At 33.2% G+C, this 19,229-nt stretch overlaps 4 protein-coding genes and 1 non-coding gene across 11 annotated transcripts; 3 read left to right on the forward strand and 2 right to left on the reverse strand.

Annotated features, from left to right (window-relative positions):
- The first annotated feature begins 70 nt into the window (after positions 1 to 70).
- LOC114878578 (17-beta-hydroxysteroid dehydrogenase 13-like) lies at positions 71 to 2,098 on the forward strand. 3 transcript variants are annotated; one of them, XM_029192538.2, is made up of 8 exons: positions 71 to 167; positions 290 to 470; positions 598 to 774; positions 846 to 1,022; positions 1,104 to 1,253; positions 1,327 to 1,583; positions 1,646 to 1,771; positions 1,853 to 2,098. In XM_029192538.2, the coding sequence occupies exons 2-8, from the start codon at positions 468 to 470 to the stop codon at positions 1,917 to 1,919; spliced, it is 957 nt and encodes a 318-aa protein (XP_029048371.1). In that variant the 5' UTR covers positions 71 to 167; positions 290 to 467; the 3' UTR covers positions 1,920 to 2,098. The 3 variants fall into 3 exon arrangements, with proteins under 3 accessions (XP_029048371.1, XP_029048374.1, XP_029048372.1); XM_029192541.2 differs by having other exon boundaries at positions 290 to 361; XM_029192539.2 differs by having other exon boundaries at positions 109 to 167; positions 263 to 470.
- Positions 2,099 to 2,428: 330 nt separating this feature from the next.
- LOC114878571 (symplekin) lies at positions 2,429 to 8,028 on the reverse strand. 2 transcript variants are annotated; one of them, XM_029192516.2, is made up of 17 exons: positions 7,689 to 8,028; positions 7,506 to 7,605; positions 7,217 to 7,413; positions 6,896 to 7,129; positions 6,538 to 6,824; positions 6,240 to 6,469; positions 5,981 to 6,166; positions 5,459 to 5,901; positions 5,129 to 5,401; positions 4,872 to 5,055; positions 4,539 to 4,780; positions 4,294 to 4,472; positions 4,055 to 4,215; positions 3,843 to 3,978; positions 3,395 to 3,759; positions 3,240 to 3,317; positions 2,429 to 3,134 (listed from the first exon to the last, which is right to left on the reverse strand). In XM_029192516.2, the coding sequence occupies exons 2-17, from the start codon at positions 7,557 to 7,559 to the stop codon at positions 3,048 to 3,050; spliced, it is 3,336 nt and encodes a 1,111-aa protein (XP_029048349.1). In that variant the 5' UTR covers positions 7,560 to 7,605; positions 7,689 to 8,028; the 3' UTR covers positions 2,429 to 3,047. The 2 variants fall into 2 exon arrangements, with proteins under 2 accessions (XP_029048349.1, XP_029048350.1); XM_029192517.2 differs by having other exon boundaries at positions 2,429 to 3,156; positions 7,506 to 8,028.
- A 237-nt stretch (positions 8,029 to 8,265) lies between these two features.
- On the forward strand, positions 8,266 to 10,224 carry LOC114878576 (ketohexokinase-like). 2 transcript variants are annotated; one of them, XM_029192532.2, is made up of 3 exons: positions 8,266 to 8,592; positions 8,916 to 9,512; positions 9,590 to 10,224. In XM_029192532.2, exons 1-3 carry the CDS (start codon positions 8,450 to 8,452, stop codon positions 9,984 to 9,986), a joined length of 1,137 nt encoding a protein of 378 aa, XP_029048365.1. In that variant the 5' UTR covers positions 8,266 to 8,449; the 3' UTR covers positions 9,987 to 10,224. The 2 variants fall into 2 exon arrangements, with proteins under 2 accessions (XP_029048365.1, XP_029048366.1); XM_029192533.2 differs by having other exon boundaries at positions 8,290 to 8,440.
- Positions 10,225 to 10,242: 18 nt separating this feature from the next.
- LOC114878577 (short-chain dehydrogenase/reductase family 16C member 6-like) lies at positions 10,243 to 17,534 on the reverse strand. Of its 3 annotated transcripts, none has more exons than XM_029192534.2 (8): positions 17,431 to 17,534; positions 12,423 to 12,582; positions 11,880 to 12,034; positions 11,613 to 11,790; positions 11,403 to 11,532; positions 11,204 to 11,327; positions 10,866 to 10,991; positions 10,243 to 10,794 (listed from the first exon to the last, which is right to left on the reverse strand). In XM_029192534.2, the coding sequence occupies exons 1-8, from the start codon at positions 17,448 to 17,450 to the stop codon at positions 10,725 to 10,727; spliced, it is 963 nt and encodes a 320-aa protein (XP_029048367.2). In that variant the 5' UTR covers positions 17,451 to 17,534; the 3' UTR covers positions 10,243 to 10,724. The 3 variants fall into 3 exon arrangements, with proteins under 3 accessions (XP_029048367.2, XP_029048370.1, XP_029048368.1); XM_029192537.2 differs by lacking the exon at positions 17,431 to 17,534 and adding an exon at positions 14,523 to 14,732; XM_029192535.2 differs by lacking the exon at positions 17,431 to 17,534 and adding an exon at positions 13,894 to 14,088.
- Positions 17,535 to 18,645: 1,111 nt separating this feature from the next.
- On the forward strand, positions 18,646 to 18,719 carry Trnai-aau. The gene has a single exon. It is a non-coding gene; the product is annotated as a tRNA-Ile (tRNA).
- Positions 18,720 to 19,229: the final 510 nt, after the last annotated feature.

Genomic DNA, 19,229 nt, shown 5'->3' on the forward strand with positions numbered 1-19,229 from the left:
ACGGCGTGAATGTGTTAGTGAATGTGTAGCCAACTTCACTGCGACAAGTTCAATGCAACTCAGTGTACATTGTACAGCATTGAGTATGTATATATATACTTATACATTACATACTAGCGGCGGTTGAATGTTTTGTAAAAGTGTGTTCAAACTAGTTTAAACACGTGGTACGTATATACAATAAAATTCAATAATCTGCCGTTTCTTTTTAATTTTTATGTAAAACTTATATTTGTATATATATTTTGGTGTCTTCATAAAGTACTGATTGGGTATAAATTTCGGATAGGTACTTACCTTCCCCCCTATTAATGACGTCGGATATGTTATCATAAAAGTTCACGACATAAGTTGATACAAGGTACATATCTCTCAATTGAATAAATTTTCTTCTCGTAATTAATTCAAATTGGTCTGTGACACGATCGCGCTTATATTTGTATCTGATTAAAGTTTTATTGAAGAAAATGGTAAGTGTTAATAAACATTTATGCTTAACATGGAAAAGATATTTTGTAATTTCAATATTAATTTCAACCTTAAACTACCTTTAAATTGATAAGATATGCGTTTCTTTTAATAAGATTTTTATTGCAGGAAAGTTTAAGAAGAAACTTCAGGCCACCAAAAATGCTATTGAAACTGTATTCTCTGTTTATCTTAACATTGGATCTTGTGACGCTATTATTCGGAATAGTTTTTGCTATCTTAGTTACATTTTATAGAATGTTTAGACCTCCACCTTTGAAAAGTCTTCGTGGAGAAATAGCAATGGTAATAAGATATGAAACTTTATTTGTTATAATAATCTGTTAGAACTACAATGTATTCTCATTTTGCTGTAGGTTGTTGGCGCAGGACGTGGAGTGGGAAGAGAATTAGCAATTCATTTATGTCAGTTAGGAGTTAATGTTGCTTGTGTAGATATCAATGTTGAAAACTGTTATGGTACCATACTACAAACATCTAAAGGTTTCGGAGTAACTAAAGCATATATTTGTGACATAACAGATAAAAATGAAGTAAGTATAATATTTGGAAAACTGATGTTCACAAAGCTTAATAGATGTCACATTGATTTGATTGCAAATGAAATATAATAGGTAGCTCATACAGTGAATAATATTCAATCAGAATTAGGTGAAGTTACAATGCTTTTCCATTGCTGCAGTATACCTAGCCCTAGAGCATTACTTCAGGATCCACCAGAAATAAGGCATACAATTGATTTAACAGTTATTAGTCATTTCTGGGTAAATATTCTTTGGGTGGTATGTATTTCATAGACAATACTTGTAAATTTAAGTGGCTCTTTAACTTTTTTAGTTATTGGATGCAGTTTTACCATGCATGGAGCGTGTTGGCAGAGGGCATATAGTAGTTCTATCATCTGTGGCAGGGCTTTCAGGTGGTGCCACAAGAAGAAGTAGAGTCCCTTTATCCACTGCACAGTTTGCAGTTCAAGGATTGGCTGAATCATTGCATACAGAATTAAGACATTCTAATAGCAACATCATAATCACTTTAGTTCACGTTTATCCGTTTATTGTAGGCGCTGAAGTGGCAAAAGACATTCGCTTCAGGTGAGGAATAAAATAAACTATGTCTCATTAAAGTAAAATTTGATTTTTCATAATTCATGCAGAATACCGAGTTACTTTGGCACGATGCCAGCTGCAGAAGCTGCTAAACAAATTTTGGATGGTGTCCGTCGGAATTATGCGGAATTCAGTGTACCTGGTTATTTACTTTATTTGGGACACATTCTTAGGTAATTTCATACTAATGTTGGTAATAAACGTATCGGGAATTCAGAATTAGCTTATATGTAATCAATATTTTATATTTTTAGGATACTTCCAAAAAAAGCATCATTTATGTTACGTGATTTGCTAGATACGGGCGTTGATTTTGGATGATAGGTATTTAACATTATTTTTACTGAAACAGAAATCAATCTTGATTATATAATTTAAATATGTATTGTGAGAAAAGAGTTCGTAGTTTTGGCACTAAGAAAAACTTCGAGATATATAAAAATTAATATTTTCTTTTTTCTTTTATATATATATATATATATATATATAAATATATAAATATATATATTTATATATATATGGTTTAATCTTTGAGGCATTTTGTAATAAAGATCAGTTATTTATACTCTTTTGTTTCATGTTTTTGATATGAAACCTGATATATGTGTATGTATTTAGTTTTTACATGTCTAGTAGTTACAAACAATGAATTAATCGCGAATATAAATGATTTACTACTTAATATAAAAAAATATATCGTATAATTAACACTTAGATATATAATAACTAGGATTTTTATACTTACTGTTAAGCTTATGTTATCTACATGTTCATGTACAAAGACTGAAATTTCATATTTGTTAAATGGTGTGAATGCAATATGGATCTTATACATTTTATGATGATTTAATTTGGTTAAATATATTTTTTCATATACAGTAAACTATACTTTGGGATCAATTTTCGTAGTTTTTCCAAGAAAGTCTAATTCGCTCGATACTGTACATTTATAACGAACCTTGATGTTTTATCGAAAACGTTATATATATATATATATATAGTTTTTTTTTTACGAAGACTGCCAAATATTAATAAATAAATGTTACTGATTACTAATCGTATTGAATTGTTTGAAAAGTAGAAAAGATAATTGTGTATTTTATAGACACGCAAATGTGTCGACATTAAGAATTACTACAACGTGATTAGAAATATACATTACTGTTATAATAACACGTGTATGTGTGTTTACAAGTATGAAAAAACTATTTACAAGACCTAAATCAAAGAGTAATTTGTCATATCCATAATATAAGCTAAACTTTCAGCAAATTCTAAAAAAAAAAAAAAAATATGTACATATTCTGTGTCCTTTAAAAAATACGTGGATCTAACGTTTCAGATCATCAATGAATGTTGAAAACAATTTATGATTTACAATGTGAATTCGTTAAAGTTGGGACAATCGGTAGATGATGATTCAGATCCCAACACTGGAATGAGTTTATGCTAATCTAAACCAGGGGGAGCTGGTTCTGAAACATCAGTTTCCATTGTATCTGGTTTTTGTTCGATCGGATAATCACCGGGTGGTGCCTGAAAGAAATTTAGGGGGAAACTATTTGGATCAGTTCACATATTTATTTTGTTTTTATGATAGTATAAAAATTAATTTTTTTATATACAACTACTTTTACTCACAATATCAAATTCATCATGCATGTCACAAGGTGATTTACCCTGAATAACATCCATTATGGACTGCGGAATGTGTGCTTTCTGAAACATCGATATCACTTTTATTCCAAACACCGACGAAATACAATTTTCAATACATTATACACATGTACAATTACCTGATTTTCAGCAAAAGCTTCGACGTGCGCTAATAAGGGTGCTCGTAAATTGCTAGCCATTTTTAATGCTTCTGATAATTGTGCGGGAGGAAGCTGTAAAATAACAGCAAAACTCTGTGGTTGCGTACGTTCACAGCACTTCACGAAACCCTCCCAAACTTTCGGCTGTTTCCAAACTTGCTTAAGAATTAACCGTTGCAGTATATTCATAACGAATCCGCTTAACCTTGGATACAGTGCTAAACTTTGTATCACTGTTCGCATTAACAAGGTAGGTAGCGGAGTCATCTCCATAAGATGTTGCATTACCACAGCTACAGTTTCTTGCGTGTATACTTGTTTCTCCGCGAAGCACAGAGATGTAGCTGTAAATTGATATTATTAAAAAAAATTATCATAAACGACAAGATGTGGTATTATCACTTAAAAAGGAATTAATATATCATACCTTTTATGACTGTTTTTAATTCTGCTTTACTTGGATCTATATTATGTAAAGCAATTAATAATTCAGCAGGTGTAATGGGTGATGTATGAGGTACACCACTTTCATTATTATGAGTGCCTAACAGTCTGTTGAATACCTGCAACAGAGTCATTGAAATATATTGTACAATCTCTGTTTTAGATTTGAAACATCATTGTCAAAAACGCATTTACCTCCTTAACAACAATAGGATTTAGTTTTATAAGTTTTGGAAGGGCAGCTATGACTTCTTTTTTCGTTAAACCGTTCAGAACGGGTATTAAAAATCGAACATCCGAAACTCTGGTCTGATAAAGTTCTCGTACCCTTGCTACTAATTCCGCGCTTGGCGCAGCTAAATTATAAAAAGATATAATTTATTAGGTACACAAAACAACACGAATACAGAATGTACAATTGTAAGTTTCCATACATTTTTCTGTGAGAATATGAATGATTCTCGTAACTAATGTTTCGGCTCCTTTAGGACAATTTTCAACTAACGCCAATAACTGTGGGCTGCCCATTCCTAAAGATCTTACAGGTCCTTCTACTAAGCGAAGAACCATACGTTTTACGTCTGCGCTCATCGACGTGTAAACTCTCGCTAATCTGAAAGACACTGTTAATAATAATTTAAATTTAATATTTAATATGCTTATTGGGATGTGAACCTACTCATGAATTAAATCTTGATGTTCGCTCAATAAAGCAAGATACAATCCAAGACAAGCTCTCGTAGTAGACTCAGTCCATTGGGTTTCCACCTGCGGTCTACCTCTATCTTGCCCAAACACTATTTCCGGTGGAGTATGAAGTCGTAAGAAACCTAAATAAAGAACTGCATACTCTTCTATGAGTTTACTCAATTCAGGGCGACTATACAGTTGGCAAACTAATTCTATTGCAGCTTCCCTTATCTATTCAAAAACAGAAATTAGAACATTTTAAATATCTAAATAAAACAAGTTTGTAGTGTTTCAAAAATAGCAGGATAACATTTTAATTTACCGTATTGTTCTCGTGACCGGTATGACATAGTAATACATTTAGAAAAACTAATTGTTTCGTCGGTCTACGAACCACCATCTCTTTTAATAACTGTAGAGGTGCTAACCCTCTTGTTTCATCGGAAGATACCATTTTCAATGCCTCCACGGCATCCTCGGTAATTAAAGGAGCTTCCAAGTACAATCTTTTTCGAAATACGTATAACAGTTAGTACTATTTATTTAATTATCAAGAACTCAAGTGAAATTATTTATTACCTGCATAGTAACGTATCGCGATCTTTTCCTTGGACTAAGTCTATCGCGGATACTAAAGTGCACAATAGAAAATTGTAAGCTTGGTGTGGTGCTTCTTGGGGCTTTGTACATAATGTAGTTCGTCTTTGGAAACCCTGAAGTAACGCATATTCTTCGTATAACCATCCTAAGGCTAAATCCAAACGATTTCTCATATCGTCAGTAATGTAACGTAATACTGCTTCTTTAATGTATGGATTAAACGTTGCAGCTAAAGTGGTTAAAATCTTTGATCTAAAATGAAATGTAATTAATCAATTATATTTTTCAAGAGGTACAATAACTCTTTACCTTACAGCTGCTACGCCACCAAATACAGCCGTTTTTTCAGAAAGTAGAATCCTATTAACTGCCATTAGTAACATTTTTTCTTTTACTTCTTTTGACAATGGTTTCGTCACTTCAGACAATTTTAAAGCTTTCAAGCGTGTTCTTGCTTTTACAAGAGATTTTTCATGAGCTTCCAAAGAAGCCTTTGCTTCCTTTTCTTTTTCCCTATCTTTTTCACGCTTCCGTTCTCGCTTTGCTTCGGCTACACTAATAGTTGGATTTTTCACTAAATCTTCCATCACGGCATCTTCATCTTTAGCTTCTTTTTTCTTCTTAGTTTTAGCTTGTTTTATTTGAATTGCTAGTAATTTAGCGATAGTCTGCCGTTGTACATTTATGTCGGTCGTGGAAGTAGGTTGGTATTCTCTTTGGAAAATTGTCGTCATCGTATCTGGGACCCAAGCCTATCAATGAAATGCACTTTATAAAAGAGAACCGCCAGTGATAGCGATGTTTATGGTTTCTGTATACAAAATTATGTACCATGCTATCCATTACTAAATCTGTAGCAATTTCCACGCTTAATCTTTCGGCAATAAAACTTTCAGAAAGTTCGATTAATTCCGGTAATTTCGGGGTGGATACTATATTGGGTACAACTTCTGGTTCATCTGGTATCAAAGGTGCTTCAATTTTAACGCGTTTCGCAGCAGAAGCAGCCGCAGCTTCCTTAAAAATTATACAAATTATTAATAATAGAATATGTAATCATATCGCTAACAAAAACCAATTAAATATTTACTTGCTGACGCTTTTTTATACGTCGAATATCTTCCGGTTTCGGATAAGCCTTAATTATTTCCTGTTCTTTTGCACCTAACTGTGTCAACTGTTTAGCTATTGTAGAGGCAAATTCTATGCTAGCAGGATGTTTCATCAGTCCTAACAGAGTTAATTTCAGTTGTTTCTGTACACTAGTTACTTGAGAATCGGATAGCGTTGGTGGTAAATCATGCTGTAACCTTTGTATAGCTGCAAATCAAAATCTTGTAGTTATGAACTTGAGATAAATAAATCATATTTCTAACAGTTCTACGCACCTTGTATTACACCTGGCATAAACTGAGGTCTCGTTTTAGCAATTAATGCCAGAGATCCCATGCATGTCATTAAATTGACACTACTAACATGTGGAGATCCATGAAATTTAATTAATAAATCCATTACATCATTGGCTTCTTCCTCCAATTTTCTTCTTCTAGCTATTTTTAATGTTAATGGAATATCCTCTAAGGAGAAATCATCTGGTTTTTTAGGAGAATCTGGGTCGGGGTATGTTTGAATCAAAACAACACCCTCAAGAAATTTTACAGCTTGCGTTCTAATACTGAAATACAAAAGAATATTGTTACTTGTACATAATGTATGCAAACAAAACAAGCAAAATAATTTCCTTACCCATCATTATCGCTATCGATCATGTTAATAATTTGAATTTTAAGAGTACTAAGTTGACTCCATGCTACTTCCATTTCTGGTGTAACAGTACTAGCACTAGCTATCCATTTTAATGCAGCCCTCAATATTCTACCACTAGCTCTGAGGGCTCTTTTAGCAACAGCTGATGATTCATCAGAAACTAATCTCAGAAGTATCTGAACTACACGTGGAATTACTTCTGGTTGTTTCACTCTGTAAATAAATATATAAAATTTATATACAGATAACCAAAGAATTATTATGAATTACCATATAATACATTTGAATTATGATCATTACCCAGCTTCTTCTATAAAACCTGTAACTGTTTTCCTAACTTCTGCATTTCTATCTAAAGAAAACTGTAACGCTTCATCTAAGTATAATGGAAGCAACTGTGGTTCTTTATTTACTAATATTTCTTGGACTTTGCATAAATTGGTAATTTTCATTTCTTCCCCTGGACTTAAAGAGGCTTCATTTAACCATTCAACTACCTGTGAAATGATAATGCAAAGCAAAATCATTTATAGGTTCTATTGTAATGATAAAATGTCTGGGAAACAAATTTTAAGGTTATGACACTGACCAAGTCACCCGGTCCCTTTTCCGGCTCTGTCCTTCTGTGTATTCGAGGATCCATTGTATTTAATATTAAATTGTATAAAAGTAAATGTGAATAATGATTACTGAAAAGGAAATTATCGGATAATTATATGTCCAGGATTCGATATGCTATATATAATACGTTATATATGTATAATTTGCACACTCTTCTATTGCTCATAGATTTAGCCTACTTAAGAAACCAAATAATTTATCAAATGATCCAGCTAAAAATGATCTATATTGTTCCATACGATAAATTTTCTCAATATCGTCTTTAAAATTATTAATCAATAAACGTTAAAAGTAGCCTCAACATTCAACAATCTCTTGCGCTGCCATCTTGGCATTTTTGCACATTTTTCGTAAGCGCTACATTCGTTTGATGTATGAAAAGCGGGAATTTTTAAATTTTCATGAATTTTTTACTACCTGTTGAAAATATTTTTACTTTGCAATTAGCTCTTATGAAAATGTGTCAAAGTAATTTATAAAACCGTCTATAAATGATCAATCGAAAGGAAAATCATTAAACGTACGTATCTAATTTTTTTATAAATTTATATTTGCATATATTTTTAGGCAAATTGAAATTGTAAATGAAATAATACACCTCGGATTAAAACTATTCTATGATAAACAAATTTTATCACTATTTTTGGCGCAATAGTTAATCCGGGGGTTTAAAAGTTATCGAAAAATATGGCTGGATGGATCAAAGGTCAAGTAGATTGAACTGATACACATGTAAGCCGCATAATCTAATCTAATAGATATTAAAAGGAAGTGTATATAAACAAAACGACAACACAGAATTGGTTAAGCATAAAGCATAAAATTTCTTTGCGCATATATTATTCGATTAAACTTCTGTCGTCCGTCGAAGAGAAACTTAATGCGACTTGCGCTTTTCAATCAGTAAGTGATATGATTTCAAGTTTTTATGAAAGAATTGTGGGTACGTGTTCTACAACGGAACCGAACCAGCCAAAAATCCTTTGCGTCGGGTTAACCTGTATAGATATCATACAAACCTGCTGGCAATATCCCGCGGAAGATTCTGATCAAGGGTGAGATAGGTGTTTATATTTCTACTCGCGATTGCGCAATGTTATGCTTCATTCGCATTTTACTGTTTACATCTATCAGCTGATATCAACGATATCTGTTGAATAATGATTAATCAGTAATTAAGCAATGTAATTAAGTTGTTATACATATTCTTTGATCGATAATTTTCGATACACTCCTCTCTAACCTTGACTGCAAAAAATGTATATATTTTATTTTTTTATTTTATAGAATGCCTGTATTAAAAAAATATATAAATATCATGGAAAGTTACAGTTTTATTTGATCTTAATTTAACCTGATTTTCTTATGTGATTTACAGAACTCTAGACTATAGATGGCAAAGAGGAGGCAACACGTCAAATAGTTGCACGGTACTTTCTCAGTTAGGAAGTCTATGTGAATTTTTTGGTAACCTGAGCGCAGAAGAACATTTAAGTTTCTTGCAAAATGATATGAGAAAACATAACATTGACTTTTCTCATTGTCCTATAGTAGAAAATATTGGATGTCCAACATCTATTGTCATTTTGAGTTTAAGTTCTGGTTCTCGTACAATTCTACATCATAATCAAAATTTACCAGAATTAACATTAAAAAATTTTGAGCAGTTGCATTTAGAAGATTATAGCTGGATTCATTTTGAAGGCAGAAATTTGAACGAGGTTTTATCTATGATGCAATGCGTCGAGAACTATAATAACATGTTAAATTATAGCCAAGACTCTAATAATAAGGAAGCAGGCATAAGTCAGATACCGATTACAGTTAGTGTAGAATTAGAATGTCCTAAACAAGAACTTTTAGATTTATTACCTTATGTTGATGTAGCATTTATATCAAAGGACTTTGCTCGAAGTAGAGGATACGATAATATGAGTGAAACATTGAAAAACATAAGCGAGGATGCCAAGTCTGGGTATGAATTAATGTCAATAACTAACTTTTACATTGTACATATACAATGGCTCTACTAATAAATTAATTCTCTTTTAGAGCAACCCTCATTTGTGCTTGGGGTGATCGGGGTGCTATGGCAAGAACTCCAGATAATATTATAGTACAATCTCCTGCATTTCCACCACAAAAGGTTGTGGATACTTTGGGTGCCGGTGACACTTTCAATGCAGCGGTGCTGCATTTTCTAAATAATGCAAAATTAGAGTTCTTTAAGACAAGGACATCAGAAGTAGACGAAGCGAATAGTACATTCCAAAAAAATGTTGCAAAGAATTATAACATTGAAAGTTTAGAATGTAGCCATACAGAATTTATCACGCCAAACGTGTTGCAGTCAGCTATAACATTTGCCTGCCAAATAGCTGGAGCTAAAGTTGGTATAAGAGGTTACGATAAGTTAGATGAAATTTTCAAGGATACATTAAGAAGGTAGTTAAAGTGTAACATTAAATTAGGCTATATGTATATAAATATTTCATAACATCAGATTGTGATTAGAGGAAGGGGATGTTGACAGGAATTTTCCGAGATTTTTTAGAAAATTATATCCACAATGACTTTACACATATTTACAGTGTAAACTGAATTACAGTAATTAATTTTATTTTTGCATCAATGTTGTTTGTATGCTTATTGATTGGAATAAAATTTAACTTTAACAAGGAACAGAATGCATAAAGATAAGAAACTCATTTGTACATTCATTTATTATCATATTAAAAGATGTATAAACAATACGAATCGTTACATATACTTCAAGAGATATTTCCTAAATTATACTTTAATCATTATACAACCGTCTTCCTTACAAAGTATCAACGTGAACAAAAAGAGATAGATTACAATGATACCATTGATAACAATGGTAGAAACTATGTAATTGTGTTAAGCATCTTTTTTTTCACATACTGTAAAATTATCTACAAGTTTATAAAAAATAATTATAATAATTATACAAGGGTACTAGAAAACAGATACCATAAGTAAGCGACACGTGGTAAATAAGAGATTATTTTTTTTGATAGTTTATAAATATCCTTGTGAATGGTATTTGATCTTGTTGATATCGTTGTGAGGCAAATGTATTTTTTGTTAAACGTGTCCTTACACAGTGCTTATATAATTATACAATACACTTTTTTATACGGTATGTAGGAATATTAAATATTCGCTAACTTTCTGCTTCGAGGCCGGCGTCAAAGAAGTCTAATGTAGAGCGAAAACTCCGGTCGGGAGTACATCTGTAATATAAAGGAAAAGTGTTAACGAACGATAAAGAATGTTTTAGATTGTTTTGATAAAGATTGTTTACCTGAAAAAGGCGTTAACATATAGCCAACAGAAGGGGATAGATAATTCTGTGTAATTTCGCCTCTGTGCTTTAACTATTTCAGTAACTGCCTGTTCCGGTGAAACGATCGCCATGAGGCTTGGAAATCTAATAAAAGAAATATATCATTTTATTAATTACATTTCCTTAATCATTAAATTATTATCTGTTCTCTGTACAATATGTTTCTACCTTTGAGCCAGTAATCGAGTCTGCATGCAAACAGTATATTATAAATGTGCGTATATTAATTATATTTGTTACATTTATTTTTTTAAGCGATATTAATTTCTTAAGTTATTTTCTTTAAGTTAATTCACCTGATTTTTGGATTTTTACAGAGACCCGTGTTCACCATATACGGATAAATTGTTGTGAAATTGATATTTGAAGTTTTATCCTTGCTCATTCCTCTGATCTCTTCGTTTAAAGCTTCCATTAATCCTGGATAATATAATGAAGAAAAGAAAGAATGTTGATGCAAGGGTAGTGAGATTCCGCGTGAGTGATTATATTTACCTCTGACTGCAAACTTTGAGGCACAGTAAGGAACGATATTAGCCAGACCAAGAATTCCAGCCATAGATGAAAGGGCAACAATGTGACCATAATTCTTTTTAATCATGCTGGGCAAGAAAGCTTGCATGGTCTGTAAAGAAACCAATCGATAACGTTAATCGCTCGAAAATGATAAATGATCAATCTTATGTTTTATTTCAAATAACTCACCCAGAAATGTGCCATTACATTGATATCAAATATTCGTTTAATATCTTCAGGTGTGTAATCCAGGAAAGCGCGGCAAGGCATTATGCCAGCATTGTTGATCAGGATCGTCACATTTCCAACTTCTTCCTTGACTTTCTCAGCTACCTTAAACACCTCTTCTCTATTCGACACATCGCATCTGCAAGATTTATAAATTTATTCAAATTACTAATTCTATTATGACAATGTCGAATAATCATGAGGTAAATCATTGAATCTTTTCCATACTTGTAAGCGTAAGCTTTAGTTGCGCCAAGTTTGTTAATTTCGTTCACAGTTTCTTCGTTTCCTTGTTGATTCAAGTCCCAACAGACAACAGTAGCGCCCAAAGCCGCATATTTTAATGCTAATTCTTTGCCAATGCCATGGCCAGCACCTGTGACCTATGCAAGTACAGCAGATATAATTGATTTATCTCCTTGGCTAGTCAGTGCCATAACTACGCGTAAACAACACCAATAGGGTGGGGTTCAATGTGTATCCAATTTTTATATCTATAATGTTTGATTTTTTCTTGCTATTATTTCTCTTTCATTGTTATTCATTATTATTTTTAGATACCAACGATAAAATGATAAAGCATTTTTAGTTTCCTCGTGATAGTTGATTTTACCTCCAAAACACATGTTTTTATAAAAACTCGTGTTTTTCAAAAACTGAGGGTAATAGAGCAATTCGGATTTCGGATTCGTGTTCAGGACGAGAAGCTCTACAACGATCACCCAATGGCTATTGGAAAACAGAAAAAAAGTTTAAATTTGTTTAACGTACCAGAACAATTTCTCCAAGGACACTTTTTTCTTCGACTGGCACGAACAACCTGTACGTTGCTTCAACGATGTAGCAAAGAATTTTTAGAAGAAGAAGCAACGCATCCGCCACGATCAACACACCCCCGTACGCCTTTACCATGATTTCCTGAAACGTTGCTCTGTAACGCGAAATGTTACTCATGAATATTTTTCATGATTTTTCATGTCGTAATGTGGATAAATCTTAATTGTCGGTGTCAGTAAAATAATGAAAATCAATTGATATGTTTAGAATGATCAGTGTAGTATGTACCGATTACATGTTCTGCGTAATACTGTGTTGCATAATGTAATAGCGTATCGACGATTTAAATCCGGCCAGTTTATAATTTTTATTGTCGACCGACTGTTTGTTCGTTGCATTGAAAATTGGTATATGAGATCACTCAGGAGAAAAAGTGGTTATATAAAATCTTCGCCAAGCCCAGCGTTTGGCCTTTCAATTTCACCGTTTACGAAATCTTACACGTTTAATCGGGGACAAACGAAAAAATTGCGAAATAGACGATATAGAAAATTGAACGTTTATAGCTTTGCCAATTAGATTTCATTTTTATCGCATTCGTTGAAATGTTAATTATCTCTATCTATGATTATAATTGAAGTAATTGAAAGTTGAAACTGATGTATTTCAATGCAATATGTTAAAAGAAACAAAGAACATATGTTCAATTTAAAATACTGAAGAATTTTATCAGACGTCCTCGTTTTTCGTCCTCGACGATACGTGTTTGAAAAAAAAAAAAAAAAAAGAAAATGAAAAATTGTAAATATTTTCATTTTCGTGATCTTCATTATGATTCGTGCCAGAAGGACAATTTCGGAAGAGATAGTACACGCTTCTGTAATTTCTTATCGTTCGCTCGGTAGCAGTTTAAATAACTACAAGTATTTATAGACCGCCTTCTTAGTATCCTAAACGTTAATGATCTTGAATTTTTGATCACATAAATGAAGCACGCGAAGATGAAATATGAATGAATTTCATAGAGGATGATCTTATCGAACATTAACTGAAGCACGCAATGAAATTTTTAATCAAATATTTTCTCGCTTTGTAAATACATTTATCATTAGATCAAAGATAATAAGTTTCCGTTTATCTGTACGTAAAGTGTTTTGATATCTCTTCATTGAAAAGCGGTGTGTATATACAACGTATAATTGGTGTCGGTAACCGATTATCATTAGTAACACTTAATTATTGATAATGTTATATTCGAAAGTAATTCGAAAGAGAAAATTGAAGCGTTAGACTGGAACATCCACCGACTGCGAATCCTTAATACGCATAGTGATGATTTATCTTAGAGCTATCTATATTACTACCATCGCATTAAATGCGTGAACCGCTGAAATGAAATCAGTCTGTAAAAACAGAAATTTTACAAAAAGAAACAAAGATAGAGATAGGTACAGAGTTTCCTCACCAATATCAAACACCTGGAGGTTCTTCAAAAGAAGCAACTTTACTGGAGGAAACAAAGAACTTCTTTCAAGGAAAACAGAGGTTTTATTCAAGCAAACGAGATACGCAATATTTGCTTGAAAACTGAAAAAAAAAAAGTACACGAAGCGACGAACCGCAGTCGTTCGTGTTCAGATCGCAACTAAACCATCCGACTATAATGCTTCTGACCACTACCACTCTTGACATCGTCATCGAACGAGTGTTCGACTATAGGATGATCACAAATACCGGCCAGAATAGCAGGTGATAGCGTGGGTGGCCATGCACTTCCGGAAGCGTGTAATAATTTCGATGAAACGTTATTATAATATTAAACCCTATTAGCAATATGGTTGCAGAGCTTGTCATTCAAAATAGAATCTTTTGAGTATCTTCGTAAAAAATATTAATAGGTCGATATCTTAAAAACGATTCCGAGGGTAATAGAAATCGAGAGGTTTTGTATCATTTTGCAATCGAACTGAAGATTAGACGTCGCGACTTCCGGGGTGCGCTCCTCGAGTTTTGATCGCCTAAGATTCAAAGAGGCCATCCTGGAAGTAGAGCGGTCAATCTTTTAATCTATTATTCTCTATTCGCCAGAAATACCTTCAGATACCCTCAGCCTCGGGAAAGATCCAGCAGCCCTTTGGTTGCAAATTGGCACTGTCTTCGTAAAATTACGAAAACTCGCACTATTGTGATCGTTTCTTCTAACACTTTTCTTCCATCGACTTTTCTTCTTCGCTGTCGTTGAACGAATGTCGATGAAAGCAACGGGTCATCGATAACGCGTTTCCCGATTTCGTTTCACCGTTGAAGAAAGACCCGTCCCGATGACCCCCGTACGATAACTTCCTCCAATGTGATGGTAGCACAATAATGCGAAGGAGAGAAGAAAAAAGGAGGGGACCAGTTCGAAAATACGAATATCGAACAACGCGTGCGTCACTTTCGCTTTCGTGCGAACAGCATCACTCGCACGAAACTGCAAGCGTTTCTTCCTTCTTTTCTGGTTGCAACGGGCCACGGTTTATACCGGTTTTCGTGTGTCGTTTATGCAATCACTTTCGTTCTGCGATGTACAGGGTGTACTGAGCTATTTATTGTCCTGTGCTTCTCTTCTAACGCGCGTACCAGCAAAGATCAAAGAGGAAATCGTTTTACCCTTCTTTTTTTTTTTATTTCACTTTGTAATGCATTTTTCTACTACAGTGAGTGTAAAAAGTGTTTGGACACCGTTTAAAAGAGAATACCTTGTTTAAAATTGGACCGAATGACTTGAGGTTTTTTGAGAAGTTATACAAATTAATTTACTAACGATAAGATACCTATGTGCTTTTGTCGTTTTAAAAAATTACAATTTATTGAAATCGTGAAAGAAAATAGTGAAGGGAAAATTTCAAATATGTCTGTCGTAGATTCAGATAAGTTATGTGTATGCTGAAAATTTCATCGAGATCGGTCAACGCGTTTAAAAGTTATAAGTAATTAAAATTTCCGAAAATCGCGACTTTTTATCTAATTGTAAGAACGGAACTAGTCACTTTCTTCTTAACTTCTACGCGTAAAAGTAATTTCGCAAGGATTTGGAAATTTACAAATTACACTTACGTTAATGAAGAAGAAAAAAAAACAGTAATCACCTCATTATTGACAATGAGATGGTTAATTCTCATACTGCTTATTGTATAAGATGAAAATAAATCAGAAACAGCGATCTAATTAATATGTATGATAATATTACGATCTTAAAATGTTAATTCATTTGCAAGTGACACATGCCTGGTAAAACGAAAATTGCTGAATAAGTTAATTATTATAGTACTTACTTAATTAGGTGAAAAGTCGCGATTTTCGGAAATATTAATTACTTGTGACTTCTAACAAGGAAGGGTTTTTAGGTGTCCGCCTACGATTGTTTTGATTTTTGGATATGTTTTAAAGGACCGAAAAATAAGGTATACGTATTTTTTTTTGCCCGTTTTCATATTTAGGGGGTGAAACGACCCCTTAAAGTTTCGGCTACAATAGGCTATCTCGGAAACTATCATAGATAGAAGAAAACTATCGAAGGAAAAGGTTCATAGTTTTTTATGAACATATAACAGCTGATCATAAATTTGTAAACATATACCTTATTTTTCGGTTCTTTAAAACATATAAAAAAATCAAAACAATCGGAGGCGGACGCCTAAAAACCCTTCCTTGTAAGTGCATTGACCGATTTCGATGAAATTTTCAGCATACGCATAACGCACTTAAATTTACAAATGTCATATTTTAAATTTTCGTTACAGGTTCCGATAAAAAAGTTAAAAAATTGCCTTTTATTATTTCCTTCCCGATTTCGACAAATTTTAATTTTTCAAAACGACAAAAGCACATATCTTAGTAAATTAATTTGTATAACTTTTCAAAAAACCTCAAGTCATTCGGTTCAATTTTAAATAAGGTATTCTGTTTTAAACGGTGTCCAAACACTTTTTACACTTACTGTATAAGAATGTTGTTGATCTTCGTGTCGAGGACTGTCTTCGTTCATCATTCATCATTCATTTAGAATTTAGAATGTTGAAGAAAACAAATGAAACGCTCTCTATGTAAATAAGGATAAAGGAATCATTAATTTCAAAGTTGCAAGACGTATACTGCATTTGTCATGCCCATGGTGCATATTTAATATAGAAGATTACATAAAGTTAACATTAATGCGTAACCCAACAAGTGCGTAGAAACAACAGTTATGTATCACTAAGTAACACGATTGTGATTAGCAGCCAAGATAAAAGTTAGGTACCGATAAGATATGATAATCAATTTAAGGCCATACATTTTTACAAAGGCAGTGTCAGTTAATAATTGTTACAGTTTTATTTTCAAAAGAAAATCTTCACCTCGAACAAGGGTTGTTTAGCTCTTTGCGTTTCAAGGGTGAAAGTAAAAGTAAAAGTAATTTCGCAAGGATTTGGAAATTTACAAATTACACTTAATGTAGAAAAAGAAAAACAGTAATCACCTCATTAACACAATGAGATAGTTAATTCTCATACTGCTTATTGCATAAGATAAAAATAAATAAGAAGCAGCGATCTATTTGTGGTAACGTAGTTTAGAACTTAGGGTAGTTTATATTTCCAAAGGCAGGAAGAGAGTCATAAAAGAGAAAGGCCCAAGGGTGATTGTTTTTTCGGGCGAGGCCTATGGCCCTAGCGAAGGGTGCGGGTGTAAGAAAAACTATGTATACATATGAATGCAAGTGCCTTTGCGGGATGGGTCAAATTTGAGTTGACTTTCGAGGAGTGAAGAACGTTTGCGGGCTACCTTGTCAATTTTGTATCTTATTCAATACCGTCTTTTATTATCAAATCTATTTGATTAAATATATTACCACATATTTAAAATGTATGATAATATTACCATCATAAAATGTTAATTCATTTGCAAGTGACACATGCCTGGTAAAACGAAAATTGCTGAATAAGTTGATTATCACGGTAATTACTTAATTACTCACCGTGCGACTTGTTGATCCATCTTGCTACTGAACAGTTTGACCAGAACGAAATAAATCAGTGTAAGTTTCACAAGCGAGCAGGCGAATTTGAGATATCACGTTCAGCAGATAAAGATCCGTCAAACAGATAAACAACGGTTGAATGAGAGAGCAAAGGAAACCTGGTTTGATTAAAAAATATAAACATGTAACAAGGAGATAAGCGATTGTTGCATTCGATGAAAAAACGGCAATTTGTCGTACGGTTGGTTAGCTGTGGAATCCTTTAACGTAAGTTGTAAGTCCAATCGGTCTATAGACCATGGGTCAATGCACCAATTGATCGATTTCCCATGGGATAGGTAACGTGTCTGTTCAATAGTTGGACGAATATTTATTTGTCGATTTCTGTATCGATCGTATCATAATTCGTGATACATTTAACGACCCTTTGTTAATGATCAGCGTGTAATTTATACGAGGAGTAGCAAAAGAAATCTTCAGATTTATTCTCCACATATGTGTTAATTAAAATTATCTTGGTACATACTTCGTACTAGACGGTCAATTAAAGTGCATCCTATTGTATGTATACGGAACGCATAGAGTTACAAGTTTTTCCTCGAGTATGAAATTTGGTCTTGACCGCAAGGTCTCAAGATTTTTTCCCCTTGTTTTACTTGACAAAGAGTTTGAACCACGACATAGACGTTATTGTTAGACCGTTTGATGCATGTAAGAGAGGATAGTCTATTGACCGTTCCTCATTGTGTCTAGGAATAGTGTGATCGATATAGGGTTCAGGAACCTCCCTTTGCGAGGAAAGATTCTCGATTCTCCAACGCATTAAATAATAATGAATGTTTCCCAACGACGGAACCTCGCGAACATGACATTTCAAGTACAATGGAACAAAACTCTGCGATCTAGTTTGCGTACATAAGTCGACGATAGAATTAAACTCTGATAATTTAAAAATACGCGAATGTTGCTGAAAATGGAAATGAAATATTGTTTTTTATTGCAAAAGACTAAACAAAATTGTGGGTAAGAAATAGTAAAACTCTGAGGTGTACTACTAACCAGGATGGCTAAGGGCACCATGCTAATGCGGAGGTCGCAGGTCGACCCTTCCGTGAATTCCAATCCGTTTTTGCAAATAATAATTTGATTTTAATAATAGAGAATAAATAAACAAAATATAAAATTTTGCAAAAATCTCCATGTAGCTCAGTTGGCCCATTAGCTCAGTTGGTTAGAGCGTCGTGCTAATAACGCGAAGGTCGTGGGTTCGATCCCCCCATGGGCCAAATTTTTGTTCAAATTTACACCGTTTTTATAGTTTAATAGATACTTATGTGAAAATATTTAAGTGAGTGATTAAATTATTGAATGAATTATTTAACTTTTTGTCATATCCAACGTTATAGATTTCAGGTGGAATAAGATTACAACGCTAAGCCGGTAAGAAATGAAACTAATGGTAATAAAGTTATCTACTTTAACGATAATTGATACATATTTGAATTGATCTAAAATGTTAATTAGATAGTATAAAACCTATCCAAATGGTAAAGACATAGTTTTCCATGTGAGTTAGACAATAACTATAGTTGCAAATTACGTAGCAGTAGCCGCCCAATTTTCAAATTTAAAACTATCACGTGCTGCTCATGCGCATGCGTTTGCGCATGCGCGAAACGTTGCAATAACGGACGCATTAAAAATCCTTAGGTAAGAAGTGTAATTATTAATAACTAACAATTTAACGCATTTTTATGATCGTTAATTAAGAAATATATTATCACTTGTAATTATTA

Source organism: Osmia bicornis, chromosome 11 (assembly GCF_907164935.1).
Source record: "Osmia bicornis bicornis chromosome 11, iOsmBic2.1, whole genome shotgun sequence".
Classification (NCBI taxonomy): Eukaryota; Metazoa; Arthropoda; class Insecta; order Hymenoptera; family Megachilidae; genus Osmia; species Osmia bicornis.

Coding starts and splice junctions, on each gene's coding strand:
- LOC114878576 (XM_029192532.2), top strand. CDS start 8,450: ATGATTTCAAGTTTTTATGAAAGAATTGTGGGTACGTGTTCTACAACG. Junction 8,593..8,915: donor GCGGAAGATTCTGATCAAGG/GTGAGATAGGTG, acceptor TGTGATTTACAG/AACTCTAGACTATAGATGGC. Junction 9,513..9,589: donor AGCGAGGATGCCAAGTCTGG/GTATGAATTAAT, acceptor ATTCTCTTTTAG/AGCAACCCTCATTTGTGCTT.
- LOC114878571 (XM_029192516.2), bottom strand. CDS start 7,559: ATGGATCCTCGAATACACAGAAGGACAGAGCCGGAAAAGGGACCGGGT. Junction 5,056..5,128: donor CGCGATACGTTACTATGCAG/GTAATAAATAAT, acceptor ATTTCGAAAAAG/ATTGTACTTGGAAGCTCCTT. Junction 3,318..3,394: donor AAGCTTTTGCTGAAAATCAG/GTAATTGTACAT, acceptor TCGATGTTTCAG/AAAGCACACATTCCGCAGTC.
- LOC114878577 (XM_029192534.2), bottom strand. CDS start 17,450: ATGGATCAACAAGTCGCACG. Junction 11,791..11,879: donor ACTAAAGCTTACGCTTACAA/GTATGGAAAAGA, acceptor TAAATCTTGCAG/ATGCGATGTGTCGAATAGAG. Junction 11,328..11,402: donor CTCAAAGTTTGCAGTCAGAG/GTAAATATAATC, acceptor TATATTATCCAG/GATTAATGGAAGCTTTAAAC.
- LOC114878578 (XM_029192538.2), top strand. Junction 1,584..1,645: donor GCAAAAGACATTCGCTTCAG/GTGAGGAATAAA, acceptor TAATTCATGCAG/AATACCGAGTTACTTTGGCA. Junction 1,772..1,852: donor TATTTGGGACACATTCTTAG/GTAATTTCATAC, acceptor TTATATTTTTAG/GATACTTCCAAAAAAAGCAT.